The sequence below is a fragment of the Saccopteryx leptura genome, chromosome 3, assembly GCF_036850995.1.
Source record: "Saccopteryx leptura isolate mSacLep1 chromosome 3, mSacLep1_pri_phased_curated, whole genome shotgun sequence".
In the NCBI taxonomy this organism is placed as follows: Eukaryota; Metazoa; Chordata; class Mammalia; order Chiroptera; family Emballonuridae; genus Saccopteryx; species Saccopteryx leptura.
This window is the reverse complement of record NC_089505.1, coordinates 234,592,279-234,620,040: the sequence shown is the minus strand read 5'-3', so window position 1 is coordinate 234,620,040 and position 27,762 is coordinate 234,592,279. Positions and strand designations below refer to the sequence as shown.

Sequence of the window (27,762 nt, the reverse complement as noted above, 5' to 3'; positions counted from 1 at the left end):
TAGATCACTTCTGGGCAGAGAGAATCTTGGTAATGACCCACTTGGCAGAAAGGACACATTGCAAGACAGATTGCACTTGGCTGTTGAAGAATGTAGAAGCAGAATCATTTTGGAAATGCAAAGAGGTGACTATGCTTTGGGAAGAGGCACAAAATAGCCAATTGTTTGGGCTCTAAGTGGGATTGCATGGACCAGGCTTCCCAGGTGGGATCTCCATGCAAGCCAGACCAGCTTTTCTCCCAGGTAGATTTTTTGCAAGCCAAACAATATAGGAACAGACATTTTTGGATTCAAGAATAATTTTCCACATACTTTTATGAAGTGGTCAAATTGATAGATTTTTTAAAATGGCTTGGGGAAAATTTGAGCTTTGTGACCAGTGTGATTTCACAAGGCATTCCCTATGCTATGTCCCTGGTAATGCTACACTTAAAAAGGCAGCATCATGGTGGACTGGGAAAAGAACTAAAGGTGGTAGAGCCACGTTTCAGAATTGCAAATAGTTTACAATAATAGATGGTGACTTTTGTTATAAGAGAGAAATAGAGTGAGGGAGAAGAAGCCAAGATGAAGAACCTCAACATATACATTTGAAAATCTTGCCAAGAAATCATAATGCTTCTATTCACAGAACTTCTTATTTCTTTGCATTTGATGAAATGAACCAGATACTTATGTTTTCATGAGAAGGGAAACACTATAGTGGTTGAATAAAATATATATAAATTGTTAGTGTTTGACAACTACGTTAGTTTTTGGCAACAGCACATCAACCCATGTTAAATTCAAATATTTTGGCTTTTAAGGGTTACTGGTAACCTAGTATGCATTGGAACCTGATGAATTTCCATGGTTTTTATCGTCTCTAACATGTGAACACAATCCACACATAGAGAGGCTGGCTCCTGAACAGAGAATGAAAATTACCAGGACTAACCAAGGGATATAGACTCTCAATGAGTAAATATACAAAAGCCCCAAATAATTATAATAGTTACAGCTTTGCAATGTGTTTCCAGACTATGAAATTAGTTTCTTTGTGAAGAATGGAGATTTTACCAGGCAAGTATAAACACGGGGTAATTGGAAAATCAAATTGCTCTTTGTGAGTTATTGTAAGGTCTGGAATAATGGTGATAACATTTATTTTAAAACTACCTCCCTATGAATCACTGTAGTTTGGTGGTTTTAGCAGTACTGTTGCCAAGAATTCTTGCCTTTAAGTACAACAATGGGAACTTAAATCTTAAAGCCCAAGTCCCAGCTTACCCCTGACACAATGAGCTCTCCTCCCAGATTCTGTACTTCGGCCTTCACCTTGCTGCAGATATTAAGCTGATGGCAATACAAGGCAATTCGCTGAAGGTAGGCTAATAAATCCTGCTTACATGCTGAATCAGGACACTATAAAACATTAAAAAAAGTGATCTCAGTTAGTAAGTACTCTTCAATTTCTAACACGTGCTCTATAAAAGCTGTGAGAAGGAAAGGTTTCAGTGTCATATACCTTAATCACATCCATTTAACTTAATTTCTATAGCAGTTTAGGAAGGCCACAGCCAATAGCTTAGAATAGTTAGCTCTACTTTAATAAAAGTCTATGAAAAGAATATTGAAGGTCTTCCAGAAAGCTTTATTGGGACTTCTGTACATGTTTCTGAGTACTTTACCAGTTGTGTTGCAAAAACGTTAAGAACACTAAATAATTTACAGATTTTCCCCCTTTGGGTTCATTCAATATTCACTATGTGCAGTTATTTTAGTACAGACAGCCAAGGCAACACAGGCTAGAAGGAATTCAGACTGTGTGGCAATCACCACCACTGGAGAGGGTCAAGTTTTAATTCAATTAGTGGGGTGGGGGTGGGGGACTCTATTGTTTCCTTTGGCTTTCTAAGAAATGCATCTTTCATTAAAGACAGTGTATTATACTTTTCAAATTTTCATATTTACCCAAATTTTAACAACCTGATAAACTTCCTTTAAACAAAAGACCAAGAAGAATCATGACCACTGTAAGAGGAAGAGATATGAGAAATAGAGTGAATTGGATGCCAGTTAAAATAAGCTCATGAGAGTAACAGCAGACTTCAGACTCTGGATGTGCGAGAGTCAACTATGACCAGGAATTTTGAATTCTCTTAGTGGCTTCATTGGGTAGATGTCCATTAAATACACAGCCGGCTTAGACGACCACTTCCACAGCCATACACATGACTCCCTAAAAGATGTCTGGTGCTTCAATGTCAAAGGCTTTCCAGTAACTGCAATATATCCCCACTGCTAGCCCTGGCCAGTTAAGAGTGTCCACCTGGTGTGTGGATGTCCCAGGTTCAATTCCTGGTCAGGGCACACAGGAGAAGTGACAATCTGCTTCTCTATCCTTCTCCCTCTCCTTTCTCTTTATCTCTCTCCTCCCTTCCTGCAGCCATGTCTTCTTTGGAGCAAGTTGGCCCAGGTGCTGAGGATGGCACCATAGCCTCTGCCTCAGGTGCTGAAATGGCTCCAGTTGCAATGGAACAAGGGCCCCAGATGGGCAGAACATAGCCCCCTAGTGGGCTTGCTGGATGGATCCTGGTTGGGGCGCATGCAGGAATCTGGCTTTCTGTCTCCCTGCTTCTTACTTAAGAAAAATACAAAAAAGAAAGAAAGAAAAAAAGAAAGAAAGAAAGAAAGAAAGAGAGAGAGAGAGAGAGAGAGAGAGAGAAAGGAAAGAAAGAAAGAAAGAAAAAGAAAGAAAGAAAGAAAGAAAGAAAGAAAGAAAGAAAGAAAGAAAGAAAGAGGGAAGGAGGAAGGAAGGAAGGAAGGAAGGAAGGAAGGAAGGAAGGAAGGAAGGAAGGAAGGAAGGAAGGAAGGAAGGAAGGAAGGAAGGAAGGAAAGAAGGAAGGAAGGAAGGAAGGAAGGAAGGAAGGAAGGAAGGAAGGAAGGAAGGAAGGAAGGAAGGAAGGAAGGAAGATATATATCCCCATTGTTATCAAAAGCTCAATTCAAGATTCTGTAGGTTATTCTACTGTTCTGGCTCAATTTGGCACTTGTGAAAAACACACAATACTGGATCCTTGATGAAACACTGTCAGAAATAAGTACCTATGGGCCAAAATGAAGTATGAGATAAAGATTCCAACTGTTTCCTTCAAGCTCAAGAAAAGGAATTCTTTTGTTAATACTATAAAGCCAGTGGTTTCAACACAACAATTCATTCAATAAAAGACAAAGGGGTCTCTTTTATACATAACACTTACCATTGTGGTATTTTTTTTCACTAACTGCATTTATCAAGAAAGAATCCCACAGATGCTGTTTTTAGCTTTCTACAAGTACCTAATACTGTAATATTTATCCTACTCCAAAGACCCATATATTGAAAGAAATTAACTTTAAAATGGTATCTCCCTGGAGGGCTGACAAATCTTTCAATGCAAATACCTTTCAGCAAATTAAAATAGAAGTTCCATCACAATAGAACAAGAATTAAAAATGCAACAGTCCATACAAAGTTTTATATTACATGCATACCTCAAATCTTTATAAAAATATTTTCAGACAAAATAAAGGCAACCAATCCACTCCTTAGTAATGCTCATTGTATCCTATTATTTAAACTTAAACATTTAAAGCACAAATAAAGGTATGATGAAACAAGAAAAAAAATTCTTACATCATAGAAATAGCAGAATCTGAGAAAAAAATGTCCCATTCAGACAAAACATTAGACAAAAATTGCAAGTTGCTTCAATGATAGTACAAATGTGACAAATTGAGGCATTCTTTATTGGTTTTTTTAAAGACATCATTGAATAGAATTTGAATACTTTGTCACAATCTCAAAAGACATCTAGAATTCTGAGATTTGGGTGTGTTTTCTTCTAGATAGCAAAACTGCTTAGAATTGCAAAATTACTAGAAGAGTCTAAAAATGCAAAATCAAAAACCAGGACTGCAATATAAAATATTGAATTCAACTAGCCTAAATATATTGAGAAATGATTTTAGTCATTGAGATTCAGGATATAATAGAAAAGCCAAACAAACTTTACCCACTTTCACTCGTTGAATGAAGTCCATCCTAACAAAACTCTTTTCAGAACCACTCATCAATCTGTTATCTCTACTTATCCCAAGCCCCCTCAACCTTGGCAGAAAAAAAAAAATGTGGCATTCTTTCTTGGTTGGTACATTGTTGATTTTAGGCATGTATATTTTCAAGTAACTTCAGTGTCTCTCTTTTTTCATTGAACTTTCTGGGATACATTATAGAACTCTGTAGAAAGCAGCTTAATTTACGCTGCCGACTTTAGGAAGTCAGGCAGTTGGTATTGTCCTGAAATTTAGTAATGGTTTGGTCCTCAAACCCCTCCAAAATTTGAGGGGGTCTCAAATTATTATAATACTTAATGAACTATCTTTATTATTGTTTCTCAAAACTTCAAAAGAAAGCAAAAAAAAAAATTCCTGTAAGTAGCCAATACATATAACTATATAATTAAAATGAGATAATATATTGGTTTATTTTAAATATCATCTTAATAGTTTAATAATGTAATTTTATTAAGATATTCTAGAATCTAGGATGTTGAATATTATATTTAGAGGAACAGTCTAATATTAAGAAAAGTGGCAGGAAAACTATAATAACCCCAAAATAATAGAAGGCATCCATCTATAGAGAAGGGAGTGATCTTGTATCTTTTAATATCTCTAGAGAACATTATTGTATTGTAGTCTAATTAGCAAATTCATAATGTCTCCATGTAACTAAGAGTTTATATAATATTTCTATATCAGAATCTTATGTTTTAAACATTTTCCTTTTAAAATGGTTCAAATTGGTTAGAACATCATCACGACATGCAAAGGTTGCTGGTTCGATCCCTGGTCAGGGCACATACAGGAGCAGATCAATGTTTCTGTCTGTCTGTCTGTCTCTTTCACTCTCTTCCTCTCTCTCTCTCAAGTCAATAAATAAATTAAAAAAAAAATGGTTCAAATTGCAAACCACTGTTGCTTAAAGAAATAAGGATCAGTTATCTGGAAAAGTCTATTGCCTAACATACTCTTACAGGAAATGAAAAATTATTGCAACAAGACATATTTACAACAGGATTTCAGAGTTGCAATTCGAGCCAAATAAAATGAAAAGTGTGGCAAGGAAATCAACTCAAACATTCAAGGTGAGATTAAGAACTATTTTAATCTGTATCTTAGTTCGGTCTAAAAAAGCACAAAAGATGCTCTAAGAATTTCATTTATCTCCGATGCCTCTGAATCTGAATGAAAATGCAGCAGAAATCTGGAGGGTCTCGATTATGTAGATTAACCCCACTTATACTAGTGCGTAAATTATTATGAATTATGAAGAGCATCATTACAAGGAGAGCAATATTATATAAAAAGATGTAAAGTTCTTTTCCTACTCCCTTGCTCAGTGTGGCTGAATTTCTGAATGAGGAGGGCTCTGATAATCCATGGCTCTCTGGGAGTTCTGTCCCTTATGTGGTGAGTGCTCTTCTTCCTCAAGAAATTTTGGTCGTAATGCCTGAGGAGTCAGTCTTTCCTTAACTGAATCCCCCTTCTCCACCAGCTCAGTCTTGGCAGAGTTAGAGGCTGGTTTATAAAATGTTACTGATTCTCTACAATTCATTCTTCAGAGACGTTTTATAGGGTGTATAAAACCCATTACAGAACCCAAGTGCTAATTACTGATTCCACTCTTCCCTCTTATGTTACCTGATCAGCCACCGCACGGGCTAATTTGTCCATTCGAGAACCTGCTTCGGCAATTTTCTTGGCGGCATTAATGACATCAGATGTATTTTTCAATGGGCCTTTGCCTCTAAAACAACATATACAACATAATTAGAAATCCATTTTATGACCAGAAACAGACAAATCAACCATACTATTTGTCCAGATCTCTGCTTTTGTATTTGGCTCTGGTCATGTTAGAAGAGTTTTGAACAATTTTCTTGATTCATTTCAATTTCTATGTTAATAATCCACTTCACTTCCATTCATCCTTAGGAAATATTTTTCTCTATTTTGATGTGTACGCTCACAGTTAATTCTTTGCATTAATTTACATACTTTTAAACAATGTTCCATTAAAAAGGATGATTACCACAAGGCAATAGGAATTTAATACTGAAATGCTCTTATGTACACAACATCACATCAGAACCCTAGTAGGTATCATCGTTCCCATTTTAGAAAAAAATAGACTAAAAATCATACAAGTGATAAATTCTAAATTTAATGAGAGTCTAGCTAAAATAAATTGCCTTGCCTTTTCTTTCATACCATGTCCAACACTATTATTGTATTTTTAAGTCTTTTTTGGCACTTTGAAAAGCAATTGTCTGGGAACTGTTCGGACAGAATTTCAGAATTCTGTTCGGCTCTTACTCCCGTGAGTTTGAACATTCTTGGTACTGATTTTTGAGGGAACTGAGAAAACGCTGTGTCACAGTAGATGTCTTTATGCTTCCAAATCACTGGCCCCATATTCACATAAGGTTTTCAATTAGGTGAACTGTTTAATATTACATGTCTTTTAAATATTTATTTTAAAGGGGAAAAAAGCTATGCTGCGCCAAAAATCTTTAAAGTACATATAGCATAAAACTTGTCTTTCTCTTTTCCTGAGAGGTAAATAATAGGTTTAATTAATTAATTAATTAGCATTGCTACTTCGCTTGTTCTCCTTAAGTGCATCTAAAAATCAGTGCATTTTTTTTAAGGCTATACAATTCCATTCTTACAGTTAGACATGTGAAGAAATGTGGACAAAAGCTGTTCAGAAGTGATTTATTTAGAACATATGAAGTTATGTAGAGTTTATAATGTTTTAGAAAATAGATCTAAAATGGCTTCCAAGAATTAATGTAAATGAATGGCATTTTGTTTAGTTTCCCACCTAATTTCCATCCTGCAATTTTTTTTTTACATTGGTAGCTCAAGTTAAAATATACTGTGTTCCCGTCAAAGCTTAAACACATACATAAGGAAATTTAAAACTTGAAATCTTAAAAACAAACAAACAAAAAAAACCTTGAGATCTTTGTTTTGCTGTGACAACATTAACTCTTCCATAAAGGATATTCATTTATTTTTAAGTTGCTATATTTAAGTATGGACAGGAATTTCACGTGTAAATTTTATGTAATATGCATGAGTTAAAGATTCTGTGATAATCTGGCTCCCATTCTCTATTATTTTTTTATTATCTCTAAAGAAACTTTTCCATGTTTTACATTTTTAAAGGGACTTTTAGAGGCAGGATCTGTCAATGTTTAATAATGTTCTCATTATCATATATTTATATTTCTCTGTAACTTCCAGACCTTAGAAAATCTCTTTATTGTGCAATTTTACTCCAACACAACATTTGTTGTTACTTTTTGCCTTCATCTTAACCCATTCACAGAGGTTGCACTTGGCTTGATTTCTCATTGTTTACTTCAAGAACTTCCAAGTGTTTGGGGGAGACGTCTTCATAAACCTTACAGGATAACTTTCTATAATTGATTGATTCTGGCAAAGTGCACTGACTTGGCGAAGAACATCTACAGAGAAGTGAATTGAATTTGCTTGAGGCTCAGGCTTCCATCTTGTAGCCAATGATTAGAAGCATGTCTTATACAGTTCATAAACTCACTAGCAGACTATTATTAAAAAACTCTCAAGTTCACAATGTAGTCTCAATTCAAATGACTGGAGTCACAAGCTGGTAGTAAGGGTTCATTGCACAAAAGTAGAGAGCAAAATAAGTTTTGAGACCATCAAATACTTCCTCTTTTTCTGCTCGAGGAAACTAACACAAGAAAGAAAACTAACGATGTGCCCAAGATGATACTGCAGGAAGAATGATACTTAAAGAAGGAATCAGGACTGGAAATTCTGTGTCCTGAATCACAATTTAGTACTCTTTGTTTTTTCCTCTATATATTTCATTCCTATGAGATCAGCTAAAGTAGTGATCTCAGAGAAAAACAAATAGCCTTAGCTACAGACATTAACATGCAAGAAGTAACAAAAGCCATTATTTAAAATTTAAAAAGAAATAGGAAAAAGTAACAAGATTACAAAAAGGGATAAATTAGAAAATAATGAAATTGAAAATAAATCTAAAACTAGCTTTAAAGAGAAAGCAAAACTGATATAGAAATGTACTTACACTACTATTAGGAAATATAGGAGAAAGATGTAAAAAAGTTAAAAATGAAATAACCTTAGAAAATAGAATTATAGGTGTTATAAAAATACTTCTCTTAAATTCATGTAAATAAATATGAGACCTGGGTGAAATAACTTTCTAGGATTATATAATTTAACAACACTGACCAGAAAAAAGATATTAAAAAATCTAGAGCCTGGTTTCCATGGAAAAAATAAATAAGGCTGCAAGAAAGAAAGCTGATACAAAAAATAAAATAAATAAATCAGTAAATCCAGATGGTTTCTCAGAAGAATTCACTAAAACCTTTAAAAAAAGATGATAGTCCCAATGCTATTTAAACTCCTCCTGACTATAGGAAAGTACGAGACTTCAAAAACAACTCATTAATACTGATATTATCAGAAGCAGCTAATCTCACCTATTTAAGATTATTTTTAGATTATAAAACTATTTTTTTTTTTTTTTGCATTTTTCCGAAGCTGGAAACGGGGACGCAGTCAGACAGACTCCCGCATGCCCCCGACCGGGATCCACCCGGCATGCCCACCAGGGGGCGATGCTCTGCCCCTCTGGGGCATCACTCTGTTGCATCCAGAGCCATTCTAGCGCCTGAGGCAGAGGCCACAGAACCATCTTCAGCGCCTGGGCCATCTTTGCTCCAGTGGATCCTCAGCTGAGGGAGGGGAAGAGAGAGACAGAGAGGAAGGAGAGGGGGAGGGGTGGAGAAGCAGTTGGGCGCCTCTCCTGTGTGCCCTGGCCGGGAATCGAACCCGGGACTCCTGCATGCCAGGCCGACGCTCTACCACTGAGCCAACAGGCCAGGGCCTAAAACTATTTTTTAATGAAAAAAAAAAGGAAGGAAAAGCAAAGAAGAAAGTAGCATTTAAGAGCTGAAATGAATTTGTAAATGCTCTCAAGAGCCGAGTGGTTAAAATTTCAGGAATTTGGTGAGTCAGATGACACATTAGTAGCTTGAAATCTGCCAGGAAGGGAGTACTTACCATATTTCATGGAAATCAGCAAATTGTATACAAGTAAGGGAGGGCTTTCTCCCCCTTAGAAAATCAGTACACCACTGCCAAAGTCAAGACAGTAGTGACACCCAGCGTGTGATCTGGAAGAGGTATATGTGAGACTTCTGGAGCTGGGGGATGGTTATACAGATTACATTATAATACCATTTAAGTTGTATGTTTATTTTCATGTATTTTTCTTTAGGTATACATTTCATAATTTAAATAATATTTACTTCTTTTTCTGTAAATCTGATGAAAATAAAAAAAAATTAATTTTCACTTCCACAATACAAGGAGGCCAAGTTACCTTTTACTATTTTTTGATAATTATTATAAAACATTCATGTGTCCTTTTCCCTGACTTGTTTATTCAAGTCTTTTGCACTATCTTCTTTCTTTTTAATGTTTATTTTGTTGATTTTAGAGAGAAAAGAAGGGGGAGGGAGAGAGAGAGAGGGAGAGACAGAGAGGAACATTGGTCTGTTCCTGTATGTGCCCTGCTTAAGGAATGAACTAGCAACCTCTGTGCTTTGTGACGATGCTTTAACCAACTGAGCTATCTGGCCAGGGCAACAATTTTCTATTGAATTGTTTGCATTTTTACCTAAATTATTTGTTTATGCTCTTTAATATTTTGGATTCTGATCTTTTGTTATTCGTGTTGCAAATTACTTCTTACAGTCTTAGCCTGTGTGCTTAGTTTATTAGAGTTTATTAAAAATATAAATTTTTATTTTATTGTGGTCAAATGTGTCAATCATTTCTACTAGAGTTTATGCTTTTCACATATTTAAGAAATTTTTTTTTGCTGGAGGTGTTAGCTAATGCTATAGTGGTTATCACTTATATATACATCAACACATCATATATTTTAAACTTACATAATGTTATATAGGTCAATAAAGCTGGGAAGAAGGAAAAGTTCATCCTTGCCCCAAGATCATAAAAATATTCTCCCATTTTCTTCTAAAATATAAGTTTCCTTTTTATATATAGATATTAAATCAACCTGCAGTTTATTTTTTGTATATGAGGTGAGACAGTAATCATACTCCTTATTTTTCCATAAGAGTAATCAATTGTGGCCCAGACTGGTTGGATCAGTGGTAGAGCGTCAGCCAGGTGTGTGGAAGTCCTGGGTTTGATTCCTGGCCAGGGCACACAGAAGAAGTGCCCATCTGCTTCTCCACCCCTCCCCCTCTCCTTCCTCTCTGGCTCTTTCTTCCCCTCTCATAGCCAAGGCTCCACTGGAGCAAAGTTGGCCTGGGCGCTGAGTACAGTCTGTATACATGGCCTCAGCCTCACACACTAGAATGGCTCCAGCCAATGGAGCAAGCCCCAGATGGGCAGAGCATGCCTCCTGGCGGGCATTACAAGTGGATCTCAGTCAGGCACATGTGGGAGTCTGTCTGACCACCTCCCCACTTCTAACTTTAGAAACATACAAAAAAAAAAAAAAAAAGAGTAATCCATTGTCCCTAAACCATTTATTGAAAAACTAAATTTTTCCTTGGTCAGTTGGTTCAGTGCTAGAGCGCTGGCCCAGCATGTAGATGTCCCTGGTTTGATTCCTTGTCAGGACACACAGGAGAAGCTCCCATCTGCTTCTCTACCCTTCCCCTCTCGCTTCTCTCTCTCTCTCCTCTCTCTCTCTCTCTCTCTCTTTCCCCTCCTGCAGCTACGGCTGGATTAGAGCAAGTTGGCCCCAGGCACTGAGGATGGCTCCATGGCCTCCATTTCAGGCACTAAAAAATAGCTCTTGTTGCAACAGAGTAAAGCCCCCCAGATGGGCAGAGCATCAACCCCTAGTGGGCTTGCTGGGTTGATCCTAGTCAGGGTGCATGTGGGAGTCTGTCTCTGCCTCCCCTCCTCTCACTAAATAAAAAAAAAATAAATAAATAAATAAATAAATAAATAAATAAATAAAAAGAAAAGTGAATTCTTTCTTTTAGAATCTTATTTATGTTTAAATTTTATATGTTTTATTCTTAAGTTCTTCATCAGTAAACATACTACTTTAAAATGTAAAATATAAACCCAAACATATATGGTCAATTAATTCACAACAAAGCAGCCAAGAACATCTGAAGGGGAAAAGATAGTCCCTTCCATAAATGGTTTTGGGAAAACTGAATAGCCACATGCAATTCACTGAAACCACTATCTTTTACCATACACAAATATGAACTCGAAACAGATCAAAGACTTGAACATAAGACCTGAAAACATAAAATTCCTAGAAGAAAACACAGGAGGCAAGCTCCTTGACACTGGTCTTAGTGAGTTTTTTTTTTTAATTTTACACCAAAAGCTAAGGCAACAAAAGCAAACGTAAACAAGAGAAACAAGTGAGACTGTATTAAACCAAAAAGCTTGTGTGTGGCAAAGAAAACTATCAACAAAATGAAAGGCAACCTCTGGAACTGGAGAAAACATTTGCAAACCATATATCTGATAAGGGGTTAATATACAAAATATATAAAAAATTGTTATAACTCAATAGCAAAAAAAATAAATAAACCATTTAAAAAATGGGCAAACAGGCCCTTGCCGGTTGGCTCAGCGGTAGAGCGTCGGCCTGGCGTGCGGGGGACCTGGGTTCGATTCTCGGCCAGGGCACATAGGAGAAGCGCCCATTTGCTTCTCCCCCCCCCTCCTTCCTCTCTGTCTCTCTCTTCCCCTCCCGCAGCCAAGGCTCCATTGGAGCAAAGATGGCCTGGGTGCTGGGGATGGCTTCTTGGCCTCTGCCCCAGGCGCTAGAGTGGCTCTGGTCGCAGCAGAGCGACCCCCCGGAGGGGCAGAGCATTGCCCTCTGGTGGGCAGAGCGTCGCCCCTGGTGGGCGTGCCGGGTGGATCCCGGTCGGGCGCATGCGGGAGTCTGACTGTCTCTCCCCGTTTCCAGCTTCAGAAAAATACAAAATAAATAAATAAATAAATAAATAATAAAAAATGGGCAAACATTGGCCCCGGCTGGATAACTCAGTTGCTTAGAGCATTGTCTCAATATGCCAAGGTTGTGAGTTCACTCCCCCATCAAGGCACATACAAGAACCAACCAATGATTGCATAATGGAACAAATTGATGTTTCTCTCTCTCTCTCTCTCTCTCTCTCTCTCTCTGCCCCTTCCTTCCTCTCTAAGAAAATCAATAAACCAAAATTTTTTTTAATGGGCAAAAGAATTTCATAGATAGTTTTCCAAAGAAAACATACAGATGGTCAACAGGTATGTGAAAAGGTGCTCAACCTCACTAATCATCAGGAGAATAAATATCAAAACCACAATGAGATATCATCTGACATCTGTTAAAATGGCCATTATGGTTATTATCAAAAAGATAAGAAATAACAAGTGTTGACAAAACTGCAGAAAAAAGGGACCCCTATTGTTGATGGTAACAAGTTGTTGCAGCCACTATGAAAAACAGTATGGAGGTTCCTCAAAAAATGAAAACCTTTTGGCCTGACCTGTGGTGGCGCAGTGGATAAAGCGTCGACCTGGAAATGCTGAGGTCGCCGGTTCGAAACCCTGGGCTTGCCTGGTCAAGGCATATATGGGAGTTGATGCTTCCAGCTCCTCCCCCCTTCTCTCTCTATCTCCCTCCTCTCTCTCTCTCTCCCTCTCTCTCTCCTCTCTAAAAATGAATAAATAAAAAAAAATAAAAAAAATAAAAATAAAAACCTGAACTACCATATATATGATCAGCAATTCCATGTTTGGGTGTTTATTTAAAGAAAATGAAAACACGCAAAAAGTTATCTGTACCTTCCCATGTTCACTGAAGCACTACTTAAAATAACCACGTTATGTGAGCAACCTAAATGTCCGTCAATGAATAAATGCCTGGACTAAGAGAACGTGTGCGCACGCGTGCATATGCGCACAAGTGTATTGTAATCATCTCACAATATATACAAATACTGAAGAGATAAAATGTAAATATAAAAATAGAAAGCATTATAATTATATAAAAAAATAACACAAGAAAAATTGTCCAGTGCCAAATAGCGGATTCTAGACATTCATCAGTATTTAAAGCCATGTGTTCCCACTCATTGCCTAATAAAACTGAAGTAAGAAAATGGTTTGAATCATCCTGAAAATCCTGAGTATCTAGCATATGGTTCTGAGCATCATGTAAGATACTTCCAGGGAGTTTCAAGGCCCAGATTTTTTTCTGTACAGAATCAGTGACATGACCCACTTTCCTCACATACTGAACAGATGAGAGAAAAGAGATAGAAAAGATAACTGTATCATGTTGTGGAGTGGGGGAGTCAAAATTTCTCATTTCCTTCTGCTTATGTGTCAGGTTGAATAGCTGCCCTTACTAGTAGTTGGGTAAAAACTGTGGAGTAAGAATCTGTATCTTTAAAAGAGAAGACCCTGAATTCAGCTTATATAACAAGGGTAGCATTTTCTTTCAATGTTATTGTGTAGGTTGGGAATAAATTCTAAAACTCCTTTAGACATCAGAGTGTCTACAGCAGTGCTGTCCAAGAGAATTTTTGTAATGATGGACATATTCTATAATTCTGCACTGTCCAATATACAGAGCAGTCCCCAGTCACATGTGACTATACAACACTTAAAATGTGGTTCATGTGACTGAGAAACTCAGTTCAACTTTATTCATTTTTTTCTGTTTTTAACTTTGCATTCTGAAGTATTTATATATTCCCATAAATGTATAAAGTGTGTGTGTGTGTATATATGATATATTATATATATATATATATAATGTATCATTAAACCAGCCTCCCCCAATGTTAACATCTTGCAGAACTTTGTACAATGACAAAAATCAGAAAACTGACCATGGTAAATCCATAGAGATTATTCAGATTTCAGCAGTTATGCATGCACTGTGTGTAGATGTGTGTAAGTTATAGGTAATGATATCACATTTGTAACTTCATGTCACTACTACAATTAAGGTATAGAGCACAAGGTGCTCTTGTTCTAACTCTATATCACTCACCCCAATCATAATGGTAATCATCCCTAGATGACCCTACAATGGTAATCACTAATCTGTTCTCCATCTCCATAATTCTTTTGACCTCAAGAATGTTGTATCAATAGAATCATACGTTATGCACCAACATAGATATTTTGCAGTGTATTTTCCTTGAGATTCATCCAAGTTGCTGCATCTATTTATTGTTGAGTTGTAATTTATTAATAGGTGTACCACAGTTAGTTTAACCATTTACCCAAATGAAGGACATTTGGATAATTTCCAGTTTGAGGCTATTACAAATAAACCTAGTGTAAATATTTGTGTACAGGATTTTGGTGAATGCAAATTTTCATTTCTCTGGGATAAATGTCTCAAAATGAAATTACTAGATCCTATGATAAATCCACTTCTAATTTAAAATAAAAACTGTCAAACAATATTTTAATTTTATTTCTTAAACTATAAAAACCTAGAGATAGCAGGATACTCAATCAGTGAAAGACTGAAAGCTTCTCTCCTAAAATCACGTAGAAGACAGGATGCCACTTTTTCCAGTTCTCTTCAACATAGTACTGAAATTTTAACCAGAGAATTAAACAAGAGAAAGAAATATAAGATGTCTATATTGGAAAGTTAGAAGTAAAATTATCTTAGATGTATAAATCCTGAAGATTCTACCCCCCCAAAATTACAATAAGTGAATTTATTAGTTATAGGTACAAAATCAATATACAAAAATCAGTTGCATTTCTATATGCAAAGAACTATCTGAAAGAGAAATTAAGAATGCAATCCCACCCAACCAGGTGGTGGTACAGAGGATAGAGCATCAGCCTGGGATGCAGAGGACCCAGGTTCAAAATGCCAAGGTCGCCAACTTGAGTGCAGGCCCACTAGCTTTAGCACAGTGTCTCCGGCTTGAGCATGGGACCATTTACATGACCCCATGGTTGCTGGCTTGAGCAAGTGGTCACTGGCCCAGCTGGAGCCCCCTGATCAAGGCACATATGAGAAGCAAACAATGAACAACTAAGGTGCTACAACGAAGATTAGATGCTTCTCATCTCCCTCCCTCCCTGTCTGTCTCTCTCACTAAAGAGAGAGAAAGAGAGAGAGAGAGAGAGAGAGAGAGAGAGAATGCAATCTCATTTGTAATGTCAGAAAGTAAAGTACATAGGAATAAACTTAACCAAGGAGACAAAAGATTTGTATACTAAAAACTATAAAATGTTAATCAGCTTAAGAAAAATATCCTATGACCTCAATCATTTGAGGAATCCAAAAAACAATGTGAACTGAGGAACGGAATTGAGACAGAGAAGGGATCATAGGGACCAGAGGAAAAGAGGACAGAGGGAGAGGGGATGATAGGATAGATAAACCTGAAGGGAAGTGGGGAGAGAGATGTTGGGAAGGGGGTAAGGGAGATGTTGAGGGGAATACGGGAGAGGGGGGATGCATTCGGGCAACACTAGAATCTATGTAAACACAACAAATTAAATTAAAAAACCTATAAAATGTTGCTGAAATAAACACACAAATAAATATGAAGATAACCAATGTACACAGATTATAAGACTTAATGCCAATACTATCCAAAGCAATCAATGTAATCTTTATCAGAATCTTAGTAGTGTTTTTTGCCAAAATAGAAAAATACATCCTAAACTTTATATGGATTCTCAAGGTACCCTAGATAACCAAAACAATCTTAGAAAAGAACATAGTTGGGGGCCTTACACTCCTTGATTTCAAGACTATAAAGCTAAAGTAATCAAAACAGTGGAGTATTGGCATTAAGACAGACATATAAATCAATGGAACAGAATAAAGAGCCCAGAAATAAACCCTCATGCATATGGTAGAATTATTTTCAACAAGAGTCAAAAGGAGAAAGGACAGTGTTTTCAACAAATGATGTTGGGAAAGCTGGATATCCATATGCAAAAGAATAAAGTGAAAACCTTCCCTATACCACATACAACAATTCACTTCAAATGCATAAAAGACCCAAATATAAGAGCTAAATATAAAAATCTTGCAAGAAAATATAGGAGAAAAACTTAGATATGACACCAAGAGCACAGTCAAAAGAAAAATAGATAAATCTGATAATCAAATTTTGAAAAACTTATATGCATCAAAAAAACACAACAGAGTAAAAAGGCAACCCATAGAATTATAGAAAAGATTTGCAAATCATATATCTGACAAGGGGCTCACGTCAAGAATATATTAAAGTTTCTAGAATTCAACACTAAAACTTAACACCATTAAAAAATAAGCAGAGGACCTGAATAGTTTTCTGAAGAAAAAAAATATATATAATAGCTAATCAAAACATAAAAAGATGCTCAACATCACTAATCATTATGGAAATGCAAATCAGAACCACAATGAGAGCTTATCTCATGCAGATTAAAATGACTACTATAATAACAAAAACAACTTCTATTTTTTTTTTTTAGTGATAGGAGGGGAGGCAGAGAGATAGACTCCCACATGCACCCCAATGGGCATCCACCCAGCAAGCCCACTAGGGGGTAATGCTCTGCCCATCTGGGGGATTGCTCCATTGCAACCAGAGCCATTTCTTTTTAGCGCCTGAGGCAGAGACCATGGAACCATTCTCAGAACCTGAGGCCAATTTGCTCGAGCCAATCAGGCCATGGCTGTGAGAGGGGGAGAGATAGTGAGTGAGAGAGAGAAGGGGAAGGAGTGGAGAAGCAGATGGTTGTTTCTGACTGGGAACAGAACCTGGGACATTCACACACTGGGCCAACTGTTGACCACTAAGCCAAATACCAGGGCCAAAAAAAAAAAGTTTAAAAAAGAAAAACTGTTGGCAAAGATGTGAATTTGCGCCTGACCAGGTGGTGGCGCACTGGATAGAGCATCAGACTGGGATGCCGAGGACCCAGGATCGACACCCCGAGGTTGCCAGCTTGAGTGTGGGCTCATCTGGTTTGAGCAAAAGCTCACCAGCTTGGACCCAAGGTCGCTGGCTCGAGCAAGGGGTTACTCGGTCTGCTGAAGGCCCACAGTCAAGGCACATATGAGAGAGCAGTGAACAACGATGAAAAACTAATAATTGATGCTTCTCATCTCTTCATTTCTGTCTGTCTGTCCCTGTCTATCCCTCTATCTATCTCTCTGTCTCTGTAAAAAAAAAAAAAAAAAAAGAATTTGGAACCTTTGTGCACTATTGATGGGAAAATGGTGCAGCTATGTACAACAGTACAGAGGTTCCTCAGAAAAAGAAACATAAAATTATCATATGATCCAGTAATTTTATTTCAGGGTATAAAACCCAAAGTATTGAAAGCGTAATCTCAAAGAGATATTTGTACACCCATGTTCATCACAGCAATATTCACAAGATTGTAGAATCAATCCAAGTGTCCAACAATGGATGAATGGATAAGCAAAATATATGCATACAATGAAATACTATTCAGCCTTAAAAAGTAATAAAAGTCTGACACAAGCTATAACATGGACAAGCCTTGAGAACATTATGCTAAGTGAAAGGAGCCAGTCACAAAAAGACAAATGCTGTTTGCTTCCACTTATATGATATACTCCGAGTAGTGAAATTCAAAGAGATGGAAAGGAAAAGGTTGTTCTGAGGGGTTGAATGCAGAGGAGAATGGGGAGTTAATATTCAATAGTAGAGAGTTTCCATTGGGGAAGATGAAATTTTTCTAGAGATGAATGGTGGTGATGGTTGCATAGCAATGTGAAGGTACTAAATACCACAGAAAAGTACACTTAAAAATGGTTAAAATGGTCATTTTTATGGTATTTTTCACCATAATAAAAAACAAATAGTCAATGTGACTAGTGGCTACTCTATTGAACAGCACAGGTCTAAATGAGCTACAGTCAACTCAATAATGTGAAGTGGACAGAGAAACAAGAAACAAATGGCCAACAGAAAAAAAATCTATTATATTTATATTATATATTTACCTAGCTAGTTATCCATGTATACATATAAGGCCCAGAAAAGGCAAGATTAGAAATTTGAGTCTTCTTGTCAGTGGAAGACAATGTTTTTATTTTATTTTATGTATGCATGTATGTATGTATGTGTGTATGTATGCATGTATGTATTTAGTGAGAGGTGGGGAGGCAGAGATAGACGCCTGCATGTACCCCGACCGGGATCCATCCAGCAAGCCCCTAGCAGGTGATACTCTGACCAGATGGGCCACAGTTCTGTTGCTCAGCAACCAAGCTATTTTAGCTCCTGAAGCTGAAGCCATGGAGCCATCTTCAGGGCCCAGGGCCAATTTTGCTTGAACCATTTGAGCCACGGCTGCGGAGAGGAAGAGTAAGAAAGAGATAGAGAGTGGAAGGAGTGGAAAAGTAGACAGTGGCTTCTCTTGTGTGCTCTGACTAGGATTTGAATCCAGGACATCTAGCTGACCCTTTACCACTGAGCCAATCAGCCACAGCCTGGAAGACAATGTTGATAAAGGGAATTGCCCCATTGGCTGTAGCTCCATCTCAAAATGATTGCTTACATCCAATGTGTTTCCCTACCTTTGTGTTTCATATCATTTTGACTTACATATGCAAGGTAAACCACATTCTCTATTTTGGATGTGTTCAAAGGAGTTTTGAGGAATCTTGTGACCGTAAATATAAAAGCCATCATATTGTCCCATCTGGAACATGTTTTTTATTTTCTTGGAAAGAACATTAAGCCATAGAATTGGGTCTGCTATATAGATTTGTGTAACCTTCTGTCTTTTGGTAATTGGTGGTACTTATACAATGGTCAATATTTGGATATTTCCCAGGAAATAGTAAATCCAAAAGAGAGAAAGTGGGAGAGAGAGAAAGAATGTCATGGAAAACTATTAATATATCACCTCTACCATTGATCAACAATTCATATTAATTTCATGAAAAGGGAATAGGTATTAATGTAAAAAATCAATGTGTGAGTACATTTTGAGTTCACATACTCCACACACAGAATTCTTAAGCTTGGAGTTAATCTAAATTAAAAAGATTTATTTACTATAGCTTCCTCAAAACCTCTAACTTTCAATATATAATGTGACTTTCCAATAATGAGATACAGTATGTAAGGAGTGTATTTGCAAATGCATTGAGTCATAGAAATCTCCTTTCAGAACCAAGATTTCATAAAACATACTTGGGAAATATCACTTTTACCAATCAGCTGAAGAAGTGTGAAGGCAACACAGTAGAAAAGTTGAATGAGCCTACGGATTAATAAAGAGTCGGGTGTGACTGCCAGGCCACGAGTTGAACTATTTAAGGAAGTAACATTTATATAATGACCTTAAGGTTGAAGTATAGATCTGTACAAAATTGATAAAGAAGTCTAGGGGTCAATAAATGTAGACCTTAGATAGCAAACTCAAGGTTTTGATTTTATTCTATGAAAAGAGGAGGTAATAAATTTTTTTTTGCAAAGGGAGCTGAATGGATGTCCTTTGATGGCCAAATGTGACGTGGTGTGACCTGGTAGGAGTAAAGAATTAGAACTGAAAGACCAGTCAAGTGACACCTAGGCTGAGGCACTGAGTGTCTGAGCTAAGGAAGCCATGGGGTTGGAGAAGGGTGCTGTGATTACATGATTTTTAGTCTTGTATTTAGAATTTTAGAGTTGGATGCACCCTAAAAATCATTTTCTTAGCCTGAATCCTATTCCTTTCAAGATCAGGATTTATAGTTAATCTCAAAAGATGCTTTGTCCCTTGCTATACAATTATATTTGGGTTTCTCTCCTTAGCTGTTACCATCTCCACACCTCTAATTATTGGAACACAAGACTAGCATATGCTATTTCTTTGCAGAAAATGGCCTAAGCATGTATTCATTCCATGCATTTCAGTGCTTCTGCCATTGCCCATGCACTAGAAGTCAAGAACTGAACAGAAAAAAGCTATGAGGCATAATCAGTTTTATCCTCCATGAAGAACTTATTAAACAAATAATGAGGTAGAACCTCTCCAATTTTAATAATAATGGAGTGGCTATCATTGCGATTACTGAATCAAATTATTAAATCAACTACTGATATGAATAAAATAACAAGATACTAAATGCAAGGATATTTTTTAGCATCCAAATGCCCTTTAAGCATGTGATTTCAGCGAGTAGTCAAGTTTTAATTCCTCTCAATAAGATATACTAGTACATAGGAGTATTAAAGATATAGGGCTGAAGTTATTCCTCCTTGAAATGAAAAATGCAAGGGCAGTAATGATAATGCAAATGTTCAAGTGCAGTGAACTTAGGTGAGAGGCCACAGAAAAAGTCTCAAGTCAGCTACCTCTTTGTTAAGGAAGAGGCTTTGCAGATGGAGGCAGCAGAAAAACCTCAGCTTCAACTGTTCCATTTCCAATTCATACCATCTTCTTTTCTCTGGTCATTAATTACTGTCGTCCTCCCTTTGCCCTCACAAATGGGCACAAAACTGCTCATCAGGCAGGGGGAAAAATGATCGCCAGTAGCATTCTAGACATTTCATTATTCAAATCAGCATAAAATGATTACACAAAATCCCTAGGAAATTGAAATGGCCTTCTTTTCACTTTTAAAACTATACTTTGACTAATAGGGAGTCTGTCTTCTTTAACATCTAACAAGACCTCTTCAAATATCTCTCTTCCTTGGCCACAGTTATAAATAATGTAGAACATTATAACCAGCAACATGACTAGGCTCATTATTCACTTTAAACTAATGAGAATATTTGTTCAAGTGATGTTATTAATGGATTTCATAATAACCATCAGATAAAGTACTAATACAATGCTGAAAGCAAACAAATTAAGTCATCATAGGCCTTAAAAAGCAATGAGTAAGGCTGCCGTGATAGTATGATTTGTAGAAAGTTAAGGCTTCAATAACAGCTCAGACTGTTTTCCCTACTGTTATTTGCATGTGTGTATATCTAATAAACTTGTGAAGCTGACAAAGACTAAATTTACACATTTGAAATTCTAATAAATACAATACCATTTAAAAGTCTCAAAGGTCACCCTCTTAACAGGAAAATAATTCCACTGAAGTAAAAAACCATTTTAAAGTATTTGGAGAAAGTGCCAAGTAATGTTGTTAGCACATACTGGCCAGAGGCACATGGTAGGAGAGATGAAGTAGAGATGGTTCATAGTCTTTTATAACCTATACTCAATTATGAGAAGCATTCAGCAGTCATTAAAAAATTGTCACCTACAAGGTGATGTTTTGACATAGCCATATATCTTACATACCACATGAAATCATTAAAACATGTTTGGTCACGTGTGTCTGTGTTAACAGAAAAAATAAATCTGCAGTATAATAATAGCTTACATTGCTATGGCAACATAATTTACAAATGCATCATCTCTTTGGACTTTAAACTCTTCTGTGATGTTTATAAGAACAGTAGTATTTTCCCATTTTGCAAATAAATAAAGAAAATAAAAGGCTGGTCCAAAATCACCAGTATTTGAACTCAAAATCCAGGGAACATTTCCATGTGCTTTGCTTTGCCTTAGTTTGATCTCTGGGTGGCAGGAAGGACAGAAATGACACCTCCCTCTAAAAAGGAGACTAAAGATGCTAAGGCAGAAACAGCAATGACCCTGATGAAGAAAAGGCTCCTCAAAAAGTTCTGACTGGTCTTTTGATATTTTAAAAGCATTGCTCAGAGCAAAAGGGAATAAAACATATATAATTTTTAATTTATCTGTCAAAATTATGGAGTCAAGTTGTCAAACCTGATTCTTTGAATGTAAGAGTCAAAAGGGGTTGAAGTTAATGCTAGACCATGGGCTAGCTTCAAATCATATTACGTGTATACATATACATCCACACACATGTAGAAATATATATATATAATATATATATATATTTCCCCCCATGGAGATATTAACAAATCATTCACCTTAGCTCCAGAACATTGAAATACACTGCAAAATAGTACAAACCAAAAAAATGAATCAGCTAATCCTCAGGAGTTTGACTTGATGACTGATTTTGTATAGATAATAAAAGCAATGATAATTACAAAAATGATTCAGTTCTCCTTTAACAGAAAGACCTAGCTCCTAAAAATTAGGTTCAGATCATTTTAACTTACACATGTAAATTTTATAATATCCATATCCAGCTTTTATGTAATATTATAATTTTTCAGCAAGCTTTCACAAGCTAACATCCACTGTTAGGCTTCTGGGTTGAATGAGAAAATCTCCAGTTCTCTGTCCCTGGGCCTTACCTTGTGAAGTCTGTCATCTCCATCATGATCATGCACATCTGCTTGGCCAGCACAATGATATCATTGCCACTGTCATCCCATTTGGCCACTTCAGCATCCAGTTTGCTTTTCTCTTGGTGGAATATCTCCACCTGCTCGGCTATTTTTGCCTTCTCCTCCTGTGGTAGTTGCGCCATGATGGCCTGTGTGGGTTACAGAAAAGTGTGACTAATGATCATAAAGAAAGAACAGACAGTATGTTGACTCTGCCTCTAGTTAATGGCAAAGCCAGACCTGACGAGATTGATAGGCTGCCTCTCCATTCTGGAAACTATGTTTCCCCCATCCCAGGAAAGGCAAAAGCATGGACATCTGATAAGGTCCCCAAATTCCCTGTCTCTACTACCACATACAAAAATTACAGGATCCAAAGGTACATGCACATTGACAGTAACAGAACTTCTCTGTCGCTTTGATGACATATGTTTGTTCAAAAGAATCTATTCTTGACAATTTTTATATTTGGTCTCAGGAAACTTTTACCAGATGAAAGAATGCACCTCTTTCAACACTGAAATCTGTTCTGAAAAGGGAAAAAAGAAAAGAGGCCTTCTGTCGCTAAGGAATTCTAAAACTATCTGAGCATCCAAGTGGGGTGGCATGGGGAGACTTCCTATGAGTGTTAATGAAGCAATCTATGGTTAGAAACCAAATAAAAATCCCCTGCCCAGGCATTTCAGGGCTGGCACACCTATTCCTGGCACTCCTCCACCACCTCTGCGAATGTCCTGGTACGACCAAGGCTCCCTGCTGAGCCTATAAGCGTGTAGACAGAGATGCTGGCTTAAAATATATGATTAGGAAGCAAAGATTGATTTTCAGCAGTTGCTCAGTAAGGGAATATAGACAAGGAAGAACTAGGCAATTCTCATTTTTTATGAATTTTTTATTTGAAAATTTACCTACTCTCTAAAATTTATTTACATACCCAAACCAATACTTGTACCTTCACAGTCATTCGCAAACATTCCCAAAGCTGCAAAAACTGATGAGGCACCCAACGTGCATGCTCCCAGATGAGGTTGAACAGGGATGCTCTGTATACTTGATTTAGCACTCACACTATACACAAATGTCCCTCCTGGGGTGTATTTAGTGACACATTTTCCATGTCTTTGTACTTTTTGCTAGTGATTTTTCTGTGTAACAGAAAAGGCTCCCAAGCCATATTAGTACTTGAGTGCTGTCTAGTGTCCCAAAGCACAAGAAGGCTATGACGTGCCTTATAGAGAAAATATGTGTATTAGATGAGCTTCAATAAGGCATGAATTAGAGTACTCTTGGCTTTGAGTTCAATGTAATTGAATCAAAATGATAAAATATAATATCTAAACAGAAAGATTCATTAAACAAGATTATATTTGATTGACTAAAGAAAGTATGGAGATGAGCAACTTTCAGGAACCTAACCCTGTACTCTCCCCAGGACACTCATTCATTATTGCTAATTAAGCATCCATGGTGACTACAGAATATAAAAACCATGGATAAAGAGAATCAATTGTATTTGTTAAGCACTATATATGTAGCAGGCCCTCAGTGAAATGTTTGACATCACCTCATTGCAACTCACAGAACCACGTGCAACCTGCTTCACAGAAGAGCCTGTGAGCGAGAATATGAGCCCTAGTGTCCCTCCGGTGCTGGGATACACATATTCTCCAGAAGACAGACCAAGGATTCATGATTTAAAAGACCTACAACTTTTGCAAAGGACAAGTAAAATAACAAACTATAGTTTCCTAAATTGTAAAGCTCCTCCCAACATAAGTGGATTGTTTGAGGGAGAGGTAGCTGATGTCTAATAGAAATATCAGTGGATGTAAGCTCAGAAAATCTGGTCTCAACCAGGCTCCATCACTCACTTGGTTCAAGACCTCATTACTACTGGGTCATATACTTAACATGTTCAGATATAAGAATAGTAAACAATTGGCCCTGGCCCACTGGCTCAGCAGTAGAGCGTTGGCCCAGCATATGGAAGTTCCAGGTTTGATTCCCAGTCAGGGCACACAGGAGAAGCAACCATCTGCTTCTCCACCCCTCCCCTTCCCTCTTCCTCCTCTCCTCCCCCCCCCCCCCTTAGCCAAGGCTCAAATGGTTCAATCAAGCTGGCCCTAGGTGCTGAGAATGGCTTCATGGCCTTGTCTTAGGAGCTAAAATAGCTCAGTTGCTTAGCAACGGAGCAGCAGCACCAAATGAGCAGAGCATCACCCCATAGAGGACTTGCTGGGTGGATCCAGGTCAGGGTACATGTGGCAGTCTGTCTCTGCCTCCTCGCCTCTTACTTAATAATTTTTTAAAAAACGATAGAAGAGTAAACAATTACCTCTAAATGTTAAGGTGGACAGCAAATAAATAAATGTGTTAAGTGTTTTCTCTGACAAAAATGAAAGTAAACATGTGTGGGATTATTGTTAACATTATCTTATCATCATTTCTGTGTTCGTTTTCTTTCTAGTTACCCCTATAATATATTTCTTAGTTGACCTCAAAGGAAAGGAATGGACCCAGGGTCTATATAACTATCTACAGATAGAAAATTGACATAAGACCCAAATATATATATCTATATATATATATATAGATATATATATATCCTGGATACTGTGCTAAGAAGCTTATGTATGTAAAAAAACAATCTACTTAATCATTCTACAATAGTAATATTACCCCTATTTTGTTAATGATGATACCAAGACCCAGAGAAATCAATTAAACCCCCAATATTAAATAACTAATGAGCTGTAGAAACAGGATTCAAACTCAGGTCAGCTAACACAGTACTTAACCATTATGTGCACTGAATCACCATGCATGACCATGCAGATTAGACACTGCACAGTGCTCCTAGCTCAATGGAACAAGTGCCACTGAAATCACTAGTACTGTCCACCAGGCTGAGCAGCTTACAGATGGATGAGGGTCCATCTGCGGTGTCTTTGTCTGATCTGCATAAAAGTGTCCTTGGCCTAGCAGCTGCCTGGATGCTACATCTTACTAATAGACAACCATGTTTGCTAATGTCCATGCATGCATGTTTGTGATTTCACATAAATAGTCTAAGTGTGTGCATAATGTACATGTATAAGTATGTGAGTGTATATGTATGTATATACAAATTACAATTCAGATTTAAATAGCCAGACTGGTACAAATACTATAGTTAAAATATTTTAAAATAATACATTTTGAAAAAAACTAAAGTACTTTTAAAAGTTGAATTTAACACATTGTTTTATATATCGTACATAAGAGTTTGTCATAAACTCCCATATGCAATATTGTACTGATGACAACTATTCAATGCATTTGAGATAGGTTTGGATTTGTAAAAGTTAATACTTTGTACTTTTTCCAGAAGTATCCTTGTCTGATGACCTAATGCTATCCTAGATTAACTAGTTTTCCACATGCAAAATTGATAATCATGTTTTACTTAGACCTCACAAGTCCTAACCAGCATCACGTAAAGCACTCACTACATACTTTTCTGTGAAAAAAACCCTGCAAACCTACCCAGAAGACTCCCAGACTATATTTAATCCTCAGATGGAAAGCCATGGACCTTTTATTATCCCAAAAGGGTTAATTTGTGGATTGAAGGGTGTACACTTTGTGAACTAAATACCTGAGTTTCAACTGTTTAATTTAACATTTGAATATTAAAAATCTTGTTCTTCTCTCTGATTCTTATTAATGCTCCACCTCTGACTTCTCTCTAAGCTTCCTTAATGTAGAGGCCTCAATATCCAGTACAGAATAGAAACTCACTAAATATCTTTTGATTGACTGCCTAAACATTTTTCCACTTACTGCATCAACATAGATCAAAAGAAGTTACCAGAACAGACAAACATTATCTTAGGGCATAATTCTGAAGAAAAAATGGCCCTTTCAAAGCAGATTTGCAACAGAAATGTTATTTTGACTCTAGGGGTGCTCAACCCATACAAGACACTTAATGTTGTGTGACTTGTGTGCAAGTGTCGTTACATAAGCTTCTGCCTATGTAGCTATTGATGAGCCAAAGACTTTTTCCTAAATATTAAAAAAATGCTCTTGCATTTAAAAATTCATAATTGACCTTTTATGAAACTGGAATTTAAAAAAGGTTACCTATAAAGAGTAGATCACAAACTACAAAATTTGAAATTTAATCAAATTAAAATTCAACATGGGAGTTTTAATTAGGTCTTATCAATATAACTCAGCAGTTTGAAATGTTAACACATTAAGAGCATTCCATCTACGGAAGAAAAAAGAAGCTGGCTACACTGAAATCAAACTGAATACAAAATAAGTAACATGTAATTATTTATTCCCTCAAAGTTAGGGAACATGAGAAAAACAATTTTCATAGCCAAGAGGAAAGTGATCAGACCAGCTTCTCTGTTTGCACGATGGGGTCGCCCGGCGTGGTCTGAGGGGTTCTGCAGCGTCCCTCGCAGCAGACAAGCACAGCTCTGGACTGCTGATCTGGTGACCTTCATTTATGGTATCAGAAACTTGAGTTGACAAAGTTTCCAACCCCTCATCCCAAGTTCCCAGCTTTTCCTCTGAAGAGCCAATCATTTGTGCTTGTGTGTGTGTGTGTGATTAACATTATAAACCCTACTTATTAAAGAAAAAGTAGAAATCACCAATCCAAGCCAATAACCACTCAGCCTAGAAGACAAGTGTTGGTTTAAACACAGAGCAAAAGTCTAACATTAAAACTTCAAGTAGATGAATGTTTGTAAATAATGAGGAAAAAGACTAAAACTCAATGCACCCATTTCTATTAGCTTGAATTTAAAGCAGGATAATAACTGTAAGTAGTTAAGAGGTGGGTCGTTGGACTTTTACTAGTCTCGGGCTGTGAAGTGAATTGGAAAATTGAAGTAAATGTCCCATTAATTCAAGGAAAAACTTGCATGACTGCCTAAATCATCCAGCTTTCAGGGTAAACTTTTTGGCAAACCTACTAATAAATGACTACCTCATGTTATAAGCATCGGTATCATGACCATTGTCATTAACATTATATGACAAGTCTTGCGATAGATTTTATCACATTGTTCTACTAATGGCATTACAAGGTAGGATGCTGTATATATAAGCAAAGAGATGAGGCATAAAGCTTTATGAACATAGCTTCCAAAGTCACATAGCATGATCAAACCCATATTTAAAAACAGGCCTGCGTGACTCCAGATAATATATTCTATCACCAAGGTTAGGTGCCCGAATATTGTTGCTGACCAGTTCTAGCTCTATCAACCCATAAGAAAAGAGTTTGTAAGAGGCCATGTCAAGGTCTTCTATATTTCAT

The 27,762-nt window shown here is 37.0% G+C and overlaps 1 protein-coding gene across 4 annotated transcripts in view; it reads right to left on the bottom strand.

Moving 5' to 3' along the window:
* The window catches only part of CTNNA2 (catenin alpha 2), a 1,214,276-nt gene that overhangs the window by 35,698 nt on the left and 1,150,816 nt on the right, over window positions 1-27,762 (bottom strand). For all 4 annotated transcript variants that reach the window (XM_066377864.1, XM_066377865.1, XM_066377862.1 and 1 more), the window contains exons 15-17: window positions 22,410-22,591; window positions 5,728-5,833; window positions 1,270-1,404 (exon numbers count right to left, since the gene is read on the bottom strand). In XM_066377864.1, coding sequence (XP_066233961.1) covers window positions 1,270-1,404; window positions 5,728-5,833; window positions 22,410-22,591 — 423 coding nt within the window. The remainder of the gene's footprint in view (window positions 1-1,269; window positions 1,405-5,727; window positions 5,834-22,409; window positions 22,592-27,762) is intronic.